The 17,920-nt window shown below is 46.5% G+C and overlaps 1 protein-coding gene across 1 annotated transcript in view; it reads right to left on the bottom strand.

The window, feature by feature from the left end:
- The window catches only part of syt14a (synaptotagmin XIVa), a 371,819-nt gene that overhangs the window by 208,394 nt on the left and 145,505 nt on the right, over positions 1-17,920 (bottom strand). Inside the window, exon 4 of the mRNA XM_070889413.1 lies at positions 12,231-12,452. Within this exon, the coding sequence (XP_070745514.1) occupies positions 12,231-12,452 (222 nt within the window). The remainder of the gene's footprint in view (positions 1-12,230; positions 12,453-17,920) is intronic.

The following is a 17,920-nucleotide window of genomic DNA, read 5'->3' as shown; positions in this document are numbered from 1 at the left end:
GACTTTCAAAAGGCTTTTTGACAAGGTCCCACACAAGAGATTGGTGTGCAAAATCAAAGCACATGGTATTGGGGGTAATATACTGACGTGGATAGAGAACTGGTTGGCAGACAGGAAGCAGAGAGTCGGGATAAACGGGTCCTTTTCAGAATGGCAGACAGTGACTAGTGGAGTGCCGCAGGGCTCAGTGCTGGGACCACACCTCTTTACAATATACATCAATGATTTGAATGAAGGAATTGAGTGTAATATCTCCAAGTTTGCAGATGACACTAAACTGGGTGGCGGTGTGAGCTGTGAAGGGGACGCTAAGAGGCTGCAGGGTGACTTGGACAGGTTAGGTGAGTGTAAATGCATGGCAGATGCAGTATAATGTGGATAAATGTGAGGTTATCCACTTTGGAGGCAAAAACGCGAAGACAGAATATTATCTGAATGGTGGCAGATTAGGAAAAGGGGAGGTGCAGCGAGACCTGGGTGTCATGGTACATCAGTCACTGAAAGTCGGCATACAGGTACAGCAGGCAGTGAAGAAGGCAAATGGTATGTTGGCCTTCATAGCTAGGGGATTTGAGTATTGGAGCAGGGAGGTCTTACTGCAGTTGTACAGGGCCTTGGTGAGGCCTCCCCTGGAATATTGTGTTCAGTTTTGGTCTCTTAATCTGAGGAAGGACGTTCTTGCTATTGAGGGAGTGCAGCGAAGGTTCATCAGATTGATTCCAGGGATGGCTAGACTGACATATGAGGAGAGATTGGATCAACTGGGCCATTATACATTGGGGTTTAGAAGGATGAGAGGGGATCTCATAGAAACATACAGGATTCTGATGGGACGGGACAGGTTAGATGCAGGTAGATTGTTCCCGATGTTGGGGAAGTCCAGAACCAGGGGACACAGTCTTAGGATAAGGGATAGGCCATTTAGGACTGAGATGAGTAGAAACTTCTTCACTCAGAGAGTTGTTAACCTGTGGAATTCTCTGCCGCAGAGAGTTGTTGATGCCAGTTCATTGGATATATTCAAGAGGGAGTTAGATATGGCCCTTACGGCTAAGGGGATCAAGGGGTATAGAGAGAAAGCAGGAAAGGGGTACTGAGGGAATGATCAGCCATGATCTTATTGAATGGCGGTGCAGGCTCGAAGGGCCGAATGGCCTACTCTTGCACCTATTTTCTATGTTTCTATGTTTCATCCTGTCCAAGAGACCCACTTCTTGCTCCCTTCACCATATTCCCACCAAACTGCTGACCATTCAAATTCTTTTTCTGGCTCCCATATTAGCTGACATTGTTAACAGTTCTGTCTCCTCAGGTACAGTCCCCCTCTCTCTCAAATCTTCTGTCATCACCCCTCTACACAAAAAGCCAACCCTCGACCTCTCCGTCCTTACAAACTAGCTATCATCATAAGCAGTCCCTCGGAATCGAGGAAGACTTGCTCCCACTCTAAACATGAGTCTTTAGGTGGCTGAACAGTCCAATACGAGAACCACAGTCTCTGTCTCAGGTAGGTCAGATCGTCGTTGAGGGAAAGGGTGGGTATGACTGGTTTGCCGCATGCTCTTTCCGCTGCCTGCGCTTGATTTCTGCATGCTCTCACCGATGAGACTCGAGGTGTTCGGCGCCCTCCCGGATGCACTTCCTCCACTTCGGGCGGTCTTTGGCCAGGGTCTCCCAGGTGTCAGTGGGGATTATCAGGGAGGCTTTGAGGGTGTCCTTGTAACAATTCCTCTGCCCACCTAAGGCTCGTTTGCCATGAAGGAGTTCGGAATAGAGCGCTTGCTTTGGGAGTCTCGTGTCTGGCACGCGAACAGTGTGGCCTGCCCAGCAGAGCTGATCAAGTATGGTCAGTGCTTCAATGCTGGGGATGTTGGCCTGGTCGAGGACCCTAACGTTGGTGCGTCTATCCTCCCAGGAGATTTGCAGGATCTTGCGGAGACATCGTTGGTGGTATTTCTCCAGTGACTTGAGGTGTCTACTGTACATTGTCCATGTCTCTAAGCCATACAGCAGGGCAGGTATTACTGTAGACAATGAGCTTGATGGCAGATTTGAATGCCTGGTCTTCGAACACTCTTTTCCTCAGGTGGCTGAAGGCTGCACTGGCACGCTGGAGGCAGTGTTGAATCTCGTCATCAATGTCTGCTCTTGTTGATAAGAGGCTCCCGAAGTATGGGAAATGGTCCACGTTGTCCAAGCCTGCGCTGTGATCTTGATGACTGGGAGGCAGTGCTGTGCAGCGGGGACAGGCTGGTGGGGGACCTTTGTCTTACGGATGTTTAGCGTAAGGCCCATGCTTTTGTATGCCTCAGTAAATCTGTTGACTATGACTTGGAGTTCAGCCTCTGTATGTGCACAGAGGCAGGCGTCGTCCGTGTATTGTAGCTCGACGACAGAGGTTGGGGTGGTCTTGGATCTGGCCTGGAGACGATGAAGGTTAAACATGTTCCCACTGGTTCTGTCGTTTAGTTCCACTCCAGCGGGGACTCTGAGGTGGAGCATGGCAGCGAGGAAAATTGAGAAGAGGGTTGGGGCGATGATGCAGCCCTGTTTGACCCCGGTCCGGAAGTGGATTGGGTCTGTAATGGATCCGTTGGAAAGGATCATGGCCTGCATGTCGTCATGGAGCAGGCGGAGGATGGCGATGAACTTTTGGGGGCATCCGAAGCGGAGGAGGATGCTCCATAGAGGCTCACAGTTGACAGTGTCAAAGGCCTTTGTAAGGTCAAAGAAGGCCATATATAAGGGCTGGTGCTGTTCCCTGCATTTTTCCTGCAGCTGTCGCGTTGTAAAAACCACGTCCGTTGTACCCCATAGGGGACGAAATCCGCACTGTGACCACAGGGAGAGGACGGTTGAGGAGGACTCTAGTGACAACTTTCCCAGTGGCTGATAACAGGGAGATTCCTCTGTAGTTGCCGCAATCGGACTTGTCCCCTTTTTTAAAGATGGTCACGATCACTGCATCTCTGAGATCTCCCAGCATGCTCTCCTCCCTCCAGATGAGCGAGATGAGGTCATGTATTCGCGCCAACAGTGCCTCTCCGCCATTCTTCAGTGCCTCAGCGGGGATTCCAACTGCTCCCGTAGCCTTATTATTCTTAAGTTGTCTTATGGATTTTTCTACCTCGTGCAGTGTTGGGGTTTTACTGAGGTGGTAGCGGGTAGCATGCTGCAGGATGGAGTCAAGAACACTCGAGTCAAAGGCAGAGTCTCGATTGAGGAGATCTTCGAAGTGCTCCTTCCAGCGGGCCCTGACTGCCTTGGTGTCCTTGATGAGTGTTTCCCCGTTCTTGACCAGCAGTGGGGTGGGGCATTGGGTGTTTGGACCGAAGAAACCTTGCACATCATAGCTGCCGGCCAGCTGCTGTATCTCCTGTCCTTTCTCCATTCACCATCTGTTCTTTAGGTCCCAAGTTTTATGTTGGATCTCGGCCATAAGCTGTCTGTAATGCTGCCTTGCTGCTCCCGAGTTGGGTTGTTATTTAAGACTCAGAAATGCCCTGCGCTTGCAATCTATTAGTTCTTGGATCTCCTAATCATTTTCATCAAACCAGTCCTAGTGTTTCCTGGTTGAGTGACCGAATGTCTCTTCACAGGCACTGGTTATGGAGGCCTGGAGGACAGACCAAGTGCTGTGGGCATTCAGAGTCTCGGGGTCATCAAGGTGCACCAGGTTAGCTGTGAGGTGCTGACTGTATAGGGCTCTCTTAGCTGGGTCTTTGAGTGCCCCGGCATTGACTTTTTTGACCTCGCTGCTTTGGGGCTATGTTGATGTCAATGGTGGATCGGATTAGGCGGTGGTCCGTCCAGCAGTCGTCAGCTCCTGTCATGGTGCATCCTTGCGATCCCTGGCTCGGACGATGACATAGTCGAGCAGATGCTGGTGCTTGGAGCGAGGGTGTTACCACGATGCCTTGTACTTGTCCCTCTGGCAGAACAGGGTGTTGGTAATGACAAGGTCATGTTCGAGACATTTTGTCAGGAGTAGCGTACCGCTGGAGTTGGTTTTCCCTACCCAATCTCTGCCAATCACGTCTCCCCAGAGGGCGGTGTCCTTGCCGACCCTGGCGTTGAAGTCTCCAAGGAGGATCTGTTTGTCGTCCGCAGGGACGCGGGACAGATTTTTTGAGGTTGGAGTAAAAACCCTCTTTGGTCTTGGTATGTATTTAACCCCTTGTAACCTGCATCACACCTGTCCACCAGAGGGCCTACCTGTTGGAATCCCAAAGGATCCCAGCATCCCTTGGGAGTACAGTATATAAGCAGGCCACCCATGAGGTACCTGCACTCTGGAACTACAATAAAAGAGCTAAGGTCACACTTGCTCATTACACACAGTACTCGACCTGAGCATTTATTATGAGCATAACAATTGGCGACGACGTAACGAACTGCGTGAAAATGCAAAGTACAGTCGGCATCCTGGAGAAGTTCTCAGAGGGGGACGATTGGGAGGCCTTCGTGGAGAGATTCGACCAATACTTCGTAGCCAATGAGCTGGAAGAGGACGAGAACGCGACCAAAGGAAGGGCGATCCTCCTAACTGTCTGTGGAACCACAACCTATGGCCTCATGAAGAATCTCCTGGCCCCGGCTAAACCAACAGAGAAATCCTATGAAAAACTGTGTACGCTGGTCCGGGAGCATCTAAATCCTAAGGAAAATGTTTTGATGGCGAGATATAGGTTCTATACGTGTCAACGATCAGAGGGCCAGGAAGTGGTGAGCTACGTCGCTGAACTAAGGCGCTTTGCAGGACATTGTGAGTTTGAGGAATTCCTAGAACAAAGTTTTGTACTGGGCATCAGACATGAGACAATCCTTCGCAAGCTGTTGACTGTAGAAACTCTGAATCTGAGTAAAGCCATAACGATAGCACAGGCATTTATGTCCACCAGCAACAACACCAAGCAGATTTCGCAGAACAAATAAGTTTCGGCCAGGACTGTGCATAAAGTAACGTCGGTTTTGAGCAGAAATGAACAGGGCAGAATGTACACGCCGGCTGCTGTGGCCTGACCTCAATTGACCCAGAGTCCGCCATCATCTGTTAATGCGAGGCAGTTAACACCCTGTTGGCGCTGCGGGGGTGATCATCGGCCCCATCAATGCCGCTTTAAGTACTATGCGTGCAATGGCTGCAGAGCAATGGGACACCTCCAGTGAATGGTATAGGCAAGCTGAAAACTGTCATGTATCTCACACTACTGTACATAATTGTATCTTACCATGCTATACATGACTGTAACCAGAGATGACCGGTAACCACAAGCTTACCTTACCACCAGGGGTACACTTGCAGGAGACACTGGATACCTGTCCCAGACAGGTATGTAAGGACAGGTCTCAGGCAAGTGTGGCATTCAAGAGCTGTGTAATAAAGGTGCAGGTCCTGAGTGACCTTAACTTCAGTGTGTGCCTCGTGTGAATCTGTACTGCAGGGACAGGACTTTACAGTGGCGCCGAGGATGGGATTACAGAATCCACAGAATGGCGACCAACGGCTCAGATGAAAAATACAATGCTGGAGATAATTGGGAGGACTTTATAGAAAGGCTCCAGCAAAGCTTCGTAACCAAAGACTGGTTAGGCGACGATAAGGCAGACAAGAGAAGAGCCCATCTCTTGACCAGCTGTGGCTCGAAAATATACGCCTTAATGAGGGACCTGCAAGCAAGTCGTTTGAAGAGTTGAGCACACTGGTAAGAGACCACCTGAAGCCAGCGAGCAGCCTACACATGGCCAGACACAGGTTCTACAACTACAGACGCTGTGTGGGCCAGAGCATACCCGACTTCATGGCAGAACTTCGGAGGTTGGCTAGCTTATGTGAGTTCTCCGATGAACTAAGGAGAGAAGTATTGAGAGACTTTTTTATTGAAGGAATATGCCACGCAGGCATATTACGAAAGCTCATAGAGACCAAGAATTTGACCCTAGAGACAACAGCACTGGTTGCACAGACATTCTTGGCAGGAGAAGAAGAAACGAGGTTGATCTACACTGCGGGTACGACAACTAACGAAACATCAGAACAAGGGGTTCACAGCGTGAAACAAGCTGCTAACCCCACACACAGACAAAGGCAGGAGAGCAGGCCCGCAACAGCAGGCAGTGGCGTCAGAAGCCATCAAGGGCCACATGAACGGCCGTTCACACCTCATCAACCCACAATGCGAGCAATCAACTACAAACTGAGACACGCTCAAGAGAGATCAGCCAGACGCAGCTCATCCTTTGGAAACAATGGAAGCGGTCTGTGCTGGAGATGTGGGGGAAGGCACTCATCAAGGGGGTGTCGATTTCAGCATGCTGTTTGCAGAAACTGCAACTATACAGGGCATCTGGCCCGCATGTGCAGAAAAACAGCAGCTCGGCTGGTATACGAATCGGAAGGGTCGGAAAGCGGACCAGAAGATGGTGGGGACAGTACCCAGGACACCGAAGTACAGCGGGTCAACACGATCAATGGCCACTGCTCCTACAACAAGACGCCTCCAATAATGATGAGGGTCCTACTCAACGGGATACCCGTCAACATGGAGCTGGATACGGGAGCGAGTCAATCTCTCATGAGCGCTCAACAATTTGAACGGCTGTGGCCGCACAAAAGAGATAGACCAAAATTGACAAGGGTCGACACCAAACTAAGGACCTATACCAAAGAAATCGTCCCAGTCCTTGGCAGCGCCATGCTCTCAGTCACACACAAAGGGACAGTGAACCGACTTCCCCTGTGGATTGTCCCCGGAGATCTCCCAGCACTGCTGGGGAGAAGCTGGCTGGTAAAATTAAACTGGAAATTGGATGATGTTCACGCCATTTCATCAGAGGAACGGACCTCCTGCTCAACAGTTCGAAGTCGATTTGAACATCTCTTTCAGTCAGGTGTGGGCACCTTCAAAGGGGCTAAAGTCAAAATCTACATCACACAGGATGCTAGACCGGTCCATCACAAGGCTAGAGCTGTGCCCTATGTGATGAGGGAAAAGAGTGAACATGAACTGGACAGGCTTCTGCGGGAAGGCATTATCTCACCCGTGGAATTTAGCGACTGGGCAAGTCCCATCGTCCCAGTCATGAAGCCTGATGGATCTGTACGAATCTGTGAGGACTACAAATCTACCATAAACAGAGTCTCCCTACAGGACCAATACCCGCTGCCCAGAGCAGAGGACTTATTTGCCACATTGCCTGGAGGAAAACTTTTTTCAAAACTAGATCTCACACCTGCGTATATGACGCAAGAACTGACCGATGAGTCTAAGCTACTCACCACCATCAACACGCATCGAGGCCTTTTCATTTACAATCGATGCCCATTCGGCATCAGGTCGGCAGCTGCTATATTCCAGCGCAACATGGAGAGTCTGCTCAAGTTCATCCCGGGGACGGTTGTATTTCAAGATAACATACTTATCACGGGCAGGGACACCGACTTCCATCTCCACAATTTGGAGGAAGTGCTAAAGCGGTTGGATCGGGTAGGCCTAAGAGTTAAGAAATCCAAGTGCCTGTTTCTCGCTCCCGAGGTTGAATTTTTGGGCAGAAGGATTGCCGCTGATGGAATCCGCCCAACAGAGTCCAAAACCGAAGCAATTCGCCTGGCACCCAGGCCCCGGAATGTTTCAGAACTGCGCTCCTTTCTCGGGCTACTCAATTACTTTGGGAACTTTATACAGAACTTAAGCATGCTGCTGGAGCCTCTCCACGTGCTACTCAGAAAGGGGTGTGATTGGTTTTGGGGGGACGCCCAGGAACGCGCCTTCAATAAGGCACGCAACCTTCTGTGTTCCAACTGTGTTTTGGCTTTCTTTGATCCAGGTAAAAAGCTAGTTCTCGCATGTGATGCGTCAGCGTACGGGGTCAGGTGCGTTTTACAAAACGTCAATAGTGCGGGTAAATTACAACCCATAGCTTATGCCTCCAGGTCACTTTCGCTGCGGAGCGCGGATACGGAATGGTGGGGAAGGAGGCGCTTGCATGTGTCGTGTCAAAAAGACGCACCAATACCTTTTCGGGGCCAAGTTCGCATTAGAAACCGACCACAAGCCCCTCACGTCCCTACTATCCGAGAGCAAGGCAATAAACGCCAACGCCTCGGCGCGCATTCAATGGTGGGCACTCATGCTGGCCTCTCACGATTACACCATAAGGCACAGACCAGGCACAGACAACTGTGCCGACGCGCTTAGCAGGCTACCTCTGGCGACCACGGAAGGGTCTGACGAACAGGACTGTGAGATAGTCATGGCAATCAATGCCTTTGAGTCCACAGGTTCGCCCATGATGGCTCGCCAAATCAGAGCCTGGATGACCAGCAACCCCTAGTAAAAAGATGCGTCTTAACTGGTGACTGGGCAGAGGCTCACGATGCCTGCCCCGAGGTGATCAAACCTTTCCATAGGCGCATGCATGAGCTGTCACTACAAGCAGACTGCCTGATGTGGGGCAGTCAAGTTGTTATGCCTCTGCGAGGCTGCGAGGCATTTATCCGGGAGCTCCACCACGAGCACCCGGGGATCGTTCTCATGAAAGCCATAGCCAGATCCCACATCTGGTGGCCTGGCATTGACGCGGACTTGGAGCTCTGCATCCAACGGTGCACCATTTGTGCCCAACTCAGTAATGCCCCCAGGGAGGCCCCCCTGAGCCCCTAGCCCTAGCCCACCAAGCCGTGGTCGTGGGTGCACATAGACTATGCCGGCCCATTCATGGGCAAAATGTTCTTCGTAGTTGTAGATGCATTTTCAAAGTGGATCGAATGCACCATTTTAAACTCGAGCACCACCTCCACCACTGTGGAGAGCCTTGGAAACATGTTCACAACGCACGGCATTCCTGACATATTGGTCAGTGACAACGGTCCATGCTTCACCAGCACAGAATTCCAAGATTTTATGAGTGACCATGGCATAAATCACGTTAGGACGGCACCGTTCAAGCTGGCCTCCAACGGCCAGGCAGAGCGAGCAATGCAGATCATTAAACAAGGCATGCTCAAAATCCAAGGTCCCACATTGCAGGGCCGCCTGTTGCGACTGCTGCTGGCATACAGATCTCGTCCGCATTCATTGACTGGAGTTCCCTCCGCGCAACTATTGATGAAACGGACCTTAAAGACAAGGCTATCATTAATCCTCTCTCACTAATCCTCCCAGACATGCATGAAATCGTTGAGGCAAAGCGCCGTATGCTAACTGAGTACCACGACCGAAATTCGAGGGGGAGGTGGAATGACATAGGGGACAAAGTGTTTGTGCTAAACTATGGCAGGGGTCCCAAATGGCTTGTAGGAACAGTTACAGGCAAGGAAGGAAACAGGTGGTACTGGTGGTACAAATGGACAATGGCCAAACCTGCCGGAGGCATGTAGACCAAGTCAAAAGTAGATTTACCAACAACACTGCTCAACCAGAAGCAGACTACAATGTGGAACTCACACCTCGATCCCTCCAGTCTCTAAGTTATCAGACTGCTTGTCCAACATCCAGTTCTGGATGAGCAGAAATCTTCTACAATTGAATATTGGGAAGACCATAGCCATTGTTTTCGGTCCCCATGACAAATTCCATTCCCTAGCCACTGACTCCTTCCCTCTCCCCAACTTCTGTCTGAGGCTGAACCAGGCTGTTGGCAACCTTGGTGTCACATTTGACCCTGAAGTGAGCTTTCGACCACATATCCGCAGCATAACTAAAACCGCCTATTTCCACATCCGTAAATCACCCATCTTTGCACTTGCCTCAGCTCATCCATGTCTTTGTTACGTCTAGACTTGACTATTCCAACACACTCCTGGCTAGCCTCCCACATTCTACCCTATGTAAACTAGAGGTGATCCAAAACTCGGTTGCCCATGTCCTAACTCGCACCAAGTCCCGTTCATCCATCACCCCTGTGCTCGCTGACCTCCATTGGCTTCCGGTTAAGCAACGCCTCGATTTCAAAATTGTCATCCTTATTTTCAAATCCCTCCATAGCCTCACCCCTCCCTATCTCTGTAATCTCCTCCAACCCCACAACCACCACCCCCCCCCCCCCCCCACCACCGAGATGTCTGCACACCTCTAATTCTGCCCTCCTGAGCATCCTGGATTATAATCGCTAATCGCTCAACTATTGGTGGCCGTGCCTTCTGTTGCCTAGGCCCCAAGCTCTGGAACTCCCTGCCTAAACCGCTCCGTCTCTCTATCTAAATCTCTCCGTCTCTCTACCTATCTTTCCTCCTTCAAGACACTCCTTAAAATATATCTCTTACCTGTGCTAACTTCTACTTATGTGGCTCATTGTCAAATCTTTAGTGCATAATACGCCTTGGGATTTTCACTACGTTAAAGGTGCTATATAAATACAAGTTGTTGTTGTTATATATTTCTAACATAATTCATAAATTATTAAATTCCATGTCAATAAAATCAATGCATATTGAACAGAAAACGTTGACTAAAGTTATACACTTCAGAGGAGACAGAGATTGTTGAATGCAAAATTTAGCAATCTTTCATTCACAGAATTTATTCAGGAACTGGAATAAAATTTCTTACACTACTCTTTCAGCCATACCTCTGAAAACATTATATTTTAATAAATTCTTATAGAGATAGCTTATCATCACTCAATGGCAAATACTGAAGCGTCTCAATGTTGAAATGTGTTTATATAAAAGTAATATTTACTATTTCAATGGCCATGGAATTAGAAATATAAACAAAACTATATCCACAACAAATTATTAAAATTTGATGTTTTGGGGGTGAACTTCTCCCAAATTTCTCACTTTTAATCCCTAATGGTGGAATTCAATGTGAAGATTTAAAAAAAGGGGAAATTTTCAAAAGGGAATTGAAAAGGAACAATTTTCAGGGCTATGGGGAAAGAGCGCAGGAATGGGACTCATTGGACAGCTCTTTCAAAGAGCTAGCATAGGCACGATGGGCCAAATGGCCTCCCATCTGTGCTGCAAGATACTATGATTCAATGAATTTTAACCCTGCCTGTGCGATGCAAACCGGGCAGCCAGGTAGTTAAAATCATCACGCCAATGTCCCACTCCCTGTAGAAATAGGTGGGGTCCTTCTTTAAATCTGCAGATCGGGCTCTGGTGCCATAATCGGGGACCATCTGTTATTTTAACACGGGCCTAAGTGGGGAAGCTTTTGTGGCTTTTTCACCAGGTCAGCCTAGCAGAAAGAAAAGCCGAGGTCAAAGAGGTAAGTCTAATTAACATTTTTCTACCCTCCTTGTGTGGCTAGGAGGAGGAAGGATGTTCCTCCGGGACCCACCAAGTAAGTTTAGATCTCCCCTGCTCTGGACTCTCCACTCCTGATTGCGAGGCCCTCCCGAAACCTGATTCCCGCAACTCTCCTGAGTACCTGGAGCCATTCCATCAGTGCTCAGCAGTGATCTCAGTCTACCCGAGATTGTGCTCCAGCCCGCTGGTCAACTGCCACTGGTAACTGCCCGCATGCAGATGAGGTCCAGGAGTTAAGATAACCTGGGCCTCACACTACTAAGATCAGATTGGTATGCCGCCCGCCTCCCTGCCCAATTCCTGCCACCAAGTTATTATCGGGCTGAAGCCTCTGGAGAGAGATGCAAGATGCTTCACTAAAATCAGAAAATACATGAATAAGCTCTCCATATTTAAATTAGTACTGATTAAATCAATGTAACTTTATATCACGCTTCTAGTTCAAACAGAATACTTAATTATAAATTTTATTAAATAAATTTCACGTTAATAATTTACCACAAAGCATCCTACAAATAAGAAACACAAAACATGTTTAACATTACTATATATCTGAGAAGTAAGCAGTTTAAAATAAAATAGAAATACAGTGTAAATCTTTTTCAAAAATGTCATAAGCAAAATATGTCATGATCATTGTATATATACAGGTACTGTCAAATATTTTAAAAAATTCAATGCAAAAAATGAGAAACAGTACCTGATAACAGGAATCTATTTCAAGCACTGGCACACAGACTCATTTTGCTTTTTTTCTTTATAGAGGTGGAAAAGTGATTTCAGTGAAATAACGTACAATTGATAGATACATCATGTTACTGAGATATACAATAAGAAACCTAGTCACCATTTGCCTTAGGTAACTACAGGTGTTCTAAAATTGGTTGAACATGAATAATATATTGTACCCAGGTAATCTCAACATTTGAAACATTTTTATTTTTAACTGTAGCTGTGAAATCATGTGTCTTACCTTCATCTGCAGATGCCTCACTGCTGTAACCATCATATTCAGCTGACAGAGGACTATATTTGAGTCTGGATTCCCACATGTAACCTTTCTGATGGTGTCTGTTGTCTGATGCTGCACCAGAGGCGATCTGTGTTTTGGACAAAGCCTCGTGGTATTTGCCAAGCACCTCATCTTCACTGTCTGATGAGGAACCATGGTGGTCTCCATCACCATAGCTGTTATCTGGTCAAAACAACAATGACAGTAAGCATCAGACACCAACCAGGCACACCAGAATGATAAATAAGAACAAGTTGCCTGCTTAGTATGATAATCTGTACTATTTTGCCACTTGTTGTCTAACATCAAAAGGTGTTATCTCATTTGTTTTTGAATGTATCTTTTTAACAGATTTGATTAGCTTATTTGAAAAATACGTCAGACACTAATAATATATCTGTGGCTTTGCTTAAGTACTTATAAACATTATGAATAGATATATTGGGAGTAATGAGCTACAAGAGCCCTGGAGAAAACAGCTGAAGTTACATCAGATCCCTCCTCTTCCTCGTCCACATGCTGCTCCTTGGCGACATCATTCAAAGACATGGCATGAAGTTCCATATTCTATTCTGCCTCTCAAACACCTCTCTTAACAGCTCCACTGCTTCTATGTTGTCAGTCAGCTTTTTTGACATCCTGTACTGGATAAGTTCCAATTTTTAAAGATTGGGAAGACTGAAACGATCGTCTTCAGTCAGTCCCCGTCGCAAACTCTGTACCCTCACCATTGATTCCCTGGCCACTGTCTCAGGTTGAAGCTGACTGTTATTAACCTCAATTTGTTCCCAAGTTGAGGTTCCGATCTCATATCCTCTCCATCACAAAGACCGCCTACTTATGCATTCATAATATTGCCTGTCTTCAACCCTGCCTCAGCCCATCTGCTGCCGAAGCCTTCATCCATTCTCACCTCCAGACTCGACTACTCCAATGCACGCCTAGCCAACCTCCCATCATTCATGCTCCATAAACTTCAACTCATTCAAAACATTTCTGCCTATATCCTAATCCTGCTCACCCATCACCCCTCTGTCACTGACCTACATTGCCTCAAATTAAAAATTCTCATCCTTGTGAATGGTTCTGGTGAAAAGTCATCGACCTGGAACGCTAACTGTATTTCTCTCTCCACAGATACTGCCTGACCTGCTGAGTGTTTCCAGCATTTCCTGTTTTTATTTCATTAAGTAGCTTCTTAGACTCTCCTCCCAAATGTGCAGCTCAGAAATCTACTGCTAAAAAAAGTTGTAAGTGCTTTTATGTTATTCCATTCATTGCTCTTGACCTAAAATTGTCATTATGAGTCGAATTCTGCTTAATTGTTTTAAGTGCTGGTGAATGCTGACTAACAGAGCTTAGCACTGCAATCATTGGGCTAATGACAGGGAACCTTGTCCGCTTCTAGTGGCTATCATAAAATTGCAGATGCGTTACCCACAATTTTCTATTCACAACAGATAAAAATTCATACGCAGTGATTTTATAATATGACAATATGTGCTAGCAGTGGGCAAGATTCTTTTCCACCAGTGCATCCTCAAAAAATTAGTTTGAGAGTCATCCTCAAGATCCTCTACAGTTAACTAATTAAGTACAATTAGCAGCCTATTAATAACATTGCTAATCATGTACATGTCAGATGGTGCAGATTAACATTACAACTAAGACAATTCACTTTCAGTAATGTGGAATTGCCATTAAATGATCAATGCAACCGAACCGCAATGACACCAAAAGAACTCCTTGCCCGTGTTTAAATAATGCCATGGTGATCCTGACCAAGTAGACAGAGCCCTATAGAATCATAGAATGGTTACAGCATGTAAGAAGGCCATTCAGCCCATTGAGCCTGCACCGACTCTCAGCTAGTCTCACTCCTTTGCCCTAGTTTAACTATTTTTCGAATAATGACAAGGACAGCCTGCAATTAACATCTTTTACTATGATGAACATAGAAACAGAAATAATTGGTGCAATGCCTTTAAAGCAGAAGGTTGTTTGTTCAAGTCCCTTTCGGATTTGAGTATGTCATCTATGCAGCCACTTCAACGTACACAAGTGCTATATTGTTGGTAGTGCTCTGGCGTTGGATTAGATGTTCAACAAAGACCCTATCTACTTGTTTGGAATCATATGGAACCATTTGGAGAAGGGCAGATAGTACTCCAAGTATCCTGGCTGACAATTATCCCTCAACCTATAACATCAAAATAAGTTAACTGGCCATTTATCACAATTACTGTTTGTGGAACCTTGTGGTGCACAAATTGGTGTTGTATTTGCCTACATAACAACTGTGACTACACTTCAAAAGTAATAAATTGGCTATGAAGTGCTGTTGGCTGCTTTTATGATATGAAAGGTGCTATATAAATGCAAGTTCTTTCTTAAATTTAAAGGAAAAATTGTTAAAAGTATAGATCACCTAATTATAAAAAGGCTTCTTAACTTGAAGAAGATGAAGTTCCTGTTTTCTCTATTTTTTTGCAAAAAAGACAAGTTTAAAGTAATGGAATACTTTTTCAGTTAAATTAGTGAAGATAGGAATGTCACCACCAAATATGGCCACAAAATTTAAAATCCTCAAAAGAAACTATATTGAAAAATATTTTGCCCAAGAAAATGTTGCATAGGTGGAATATATAGCATTAGGCTATGTAATTTAATTTATTTTTTTAAATAATTGTATAATTGTGAATTCAATTGCAGATTATACTGGTAAGTGCAGTCAGAGATGCTTTAGAAAGTATGATGCTTCCTGTGGTGCTGGGAACCACTGAAATATGGGGGCAATTTTAACCTAACTCACCTGGAGGGAAACTGGTTTAACTCTGCGCCCAATTTTACTTTCCATTGAAGTCAGTGGAGAGCAATATTGGGTGGGGTGTAAATCTAGTGTTCCACCCATTTCTGTAATTTTCTGCCAGACATGTTAGATTAAAATTTCCCCCAGAATCTCTGGAATCAAGTCATGGTTGAATAATGCCGGTTGAAGTGTTAGAATGGTACCCTGAAGTTTCACTAGATTACCAAAGAGGCTTAGTGAAAAGATTTTAGAGATTTATCATCTCAGAAAATTTAGCCTTCATCATCTCTTACAGATGATTACTTTTGTTGGTCAGAGTCCATGATATGGCAAATTGTACATGATCAGTGGAAAGAAGGGGCTTGCTTTGCTTGTTTGTATTAAGTTACCCTTTTTTTTACTTTATATGTTTACCTCAAAAGATATCAAACAGCACGCATGAATTGTATTTTGTTCCTTATTGTAGCAAACAATGACACCTAATATTTTCTCCAAGTAGTACTTAGAATAAAAGTTGTGCTGATATATTTGCTACTGGAGTAACTTTTCAAGTCAAAGTCCATATGAGCCAAAACTGTAACATGCATCTGATCATAGGTATTTTTTTTAAATGTTATTCGTTCATGGGATGCGGGCGTCGCTGGCAAAACCAACATTTATTTCCCATCCCTAATTGTCCTCGAGAAGGTGGTGGTGAGCCGCCTTCTTGAACCGCTGCAGTCATGTGGTGAAGGTACTCCCACAGTGCTGTTCGGGAGGGAGTTCCAGGATTTTGACCCAGCAACAATGAAGGAACAATGATAAATTTCCAAGTCAGGATGCTGTGTAACTTGGAGGGGAACATGGAGGTGGTGGTGTTCCCATGCGCCTGCTGCCCTTGTTCTTCTAGGTGGTAGAGGTCCCAGGTTTGGGAGGTGCTGCCGAAGAAGCCTTAGTGAATTGCTGCAGTGCATCTTGTAGATGGTACACACTGCAGCCACGGTACGTCAGTGATGGGGGGAATGAATGTTTAAGGTGGTGGATGGGGTGTCAATCAAGTGGGCTGAATTGTCCTAGATGGTGTCGAGTTTTGTGAGGATTGTTGGAGTTGCACTCATCCAGGCAAGTGGAGAGTATTCCATCATATTCCTGACTTGAGCCTTATAGATGGTGGATAGGTGGGAATCAGGAGGTGAGTCACTCGCCGCAGAATACCCAGCCTTTGACCTGCTCTTATTGCCATAGTATTTATGTGGCTGGTTCAGTTAAGTTTCTGGACAATGGTGACCCCCAGGATGTTGATGGTGGGGGATTCGGCAATGGTAATGCCGTTGAATGTCAAAGGGCGGTGGTTAGACTCTTGCTTGCCTGGCATTTGTGTGGCGCGAATGTTACTTGCCACTTATCAGCCCAAGCCTGAATGTCATCCATGTCTTGCTGCATATGGGCATGGACTGCTCCATTATCTGAGGAGTTGCTAATGGCACTGAATACTGTGCAGTCATTAGCGAATATCCCCACTTCTGACCTTATGATGGAGGGAAGGTCATTGATGAAGCAGCTGAAGATGGCATGACCTAGGACACTACCCTGAAGAACTCCAGTAGCAATGTCCTGGGACTGTGATGATTGACCCCCAACCACCACAACCATCTTCCTATGTGTTAGGTGTGACTCCAGCCAATGGAGAGTTTTCCCCTTGATTCCCATTGATTTCAGTTTTATTAGGGCTCCTTGATACCACACTCGGTCAAATGCTGCCTTGATGTCACGGGCAGTCACTCTCACCTCACCTCTGGAATTCAGCTATTTTGTCCATGTGTGGACCAAGGCTGTAATGAGGTCTGGAGCCAAGTGGTCCCAAACTGGGCATCGGTATGCAGGTTATTGGTGAGTAAGTGCCGCTTGACAGCACTGTTGACCACACCTTCCATCACTTTGCTGATGATTGAGAGTAGACTGATGGAGCGGTAATTGGCCAGATTGGATTTGTCCTGCTTTTTGTGAACAGGACATACCTGGGCAGTTTTCCACATTGTCGGATAGATGCCAGTGTTGTAGTTGTACTGGAACAGCTTGGCTAGAGGAGTGGCTAGTTCTGGAGCACTAGTCTTCAGCACAACAGTCGGGATGTTGTCGGGGCCCATAGCCTTTGCTGTATCCAGTGCGCTCAGCTGTTTCAATGCTTGATCTGAAGCTATGAGACTTCATGGGGTCTAGAGTCAATGTTGAGGACTCCCAAGGCCACTCCTTCTCTACTGTATACCATTGTGCTGCCATCCCTGGTGGGTCTGTCCTGCTGGTGGGACAGGACATACCCAGGGATGGTGATGGAGGAGTGTAGGATATTTGGCTGAAAGGTATGATTCTATGAGTGTGACTATGTCAGACTGTTGCTTGACTAGTCTGTGGGACAGCTCCCCCAATTTTGGCACACGTCTCCGGATGGTAGTGAGAAGAACTTCGAGTGGGCCGAGTGGGCTGGGTGTGCCGTTGTCATCTCTGTAGCCAGTGCCGAGGTCGATACCGGGAGATCCATCTAGTTTTATTCTTATTATTGTTTTTCATAGCAGTTGTGTACCACTGAGTGACTTGCTAGGCCATTTCAGAGGGCAGTTAAGAGTCAACCACATTGCTGTGGGTCTGGAGTCATATATAGGCCAGACTGGGTAAGGATGGCAGATTTCCTTCCCTAAAGGACATTAGTGGACCAGATGGGTTTTTATGACAATCCAGTAGTTTCATGGTCACCATTACTGATGCTAGCTTTTTATTCCAGATTTATTTAATTAACTAAATTTAAATTCCCTAGCTGCCGTGGTGGGATTTGAACTCATGTCTCTGGATCATTAGTCCAGTGACG

The sequence above is a fragment of the Pristiophorus japonicus genome, chromosome 9 (assembly GCF_044704955.1).
Source record: "Pristiophorus japonicus isolate sPriJap1 chromosome 9, sPriJap1.hap1, whole genome shotgun sequence".
NCBI classification, from domain to species: domain Eukaryota; kingdom Metazoa; phylum Chordata; class Chondrichthyes; family Pristiophoridae; genus Pristiophorus; species Pristiophorus japonicus.
The sequence above is the reverse complement of the archived record's forward strand: the minus strand, read 5'-3'. Positions and strand labels throughout refer to the sequence as shown.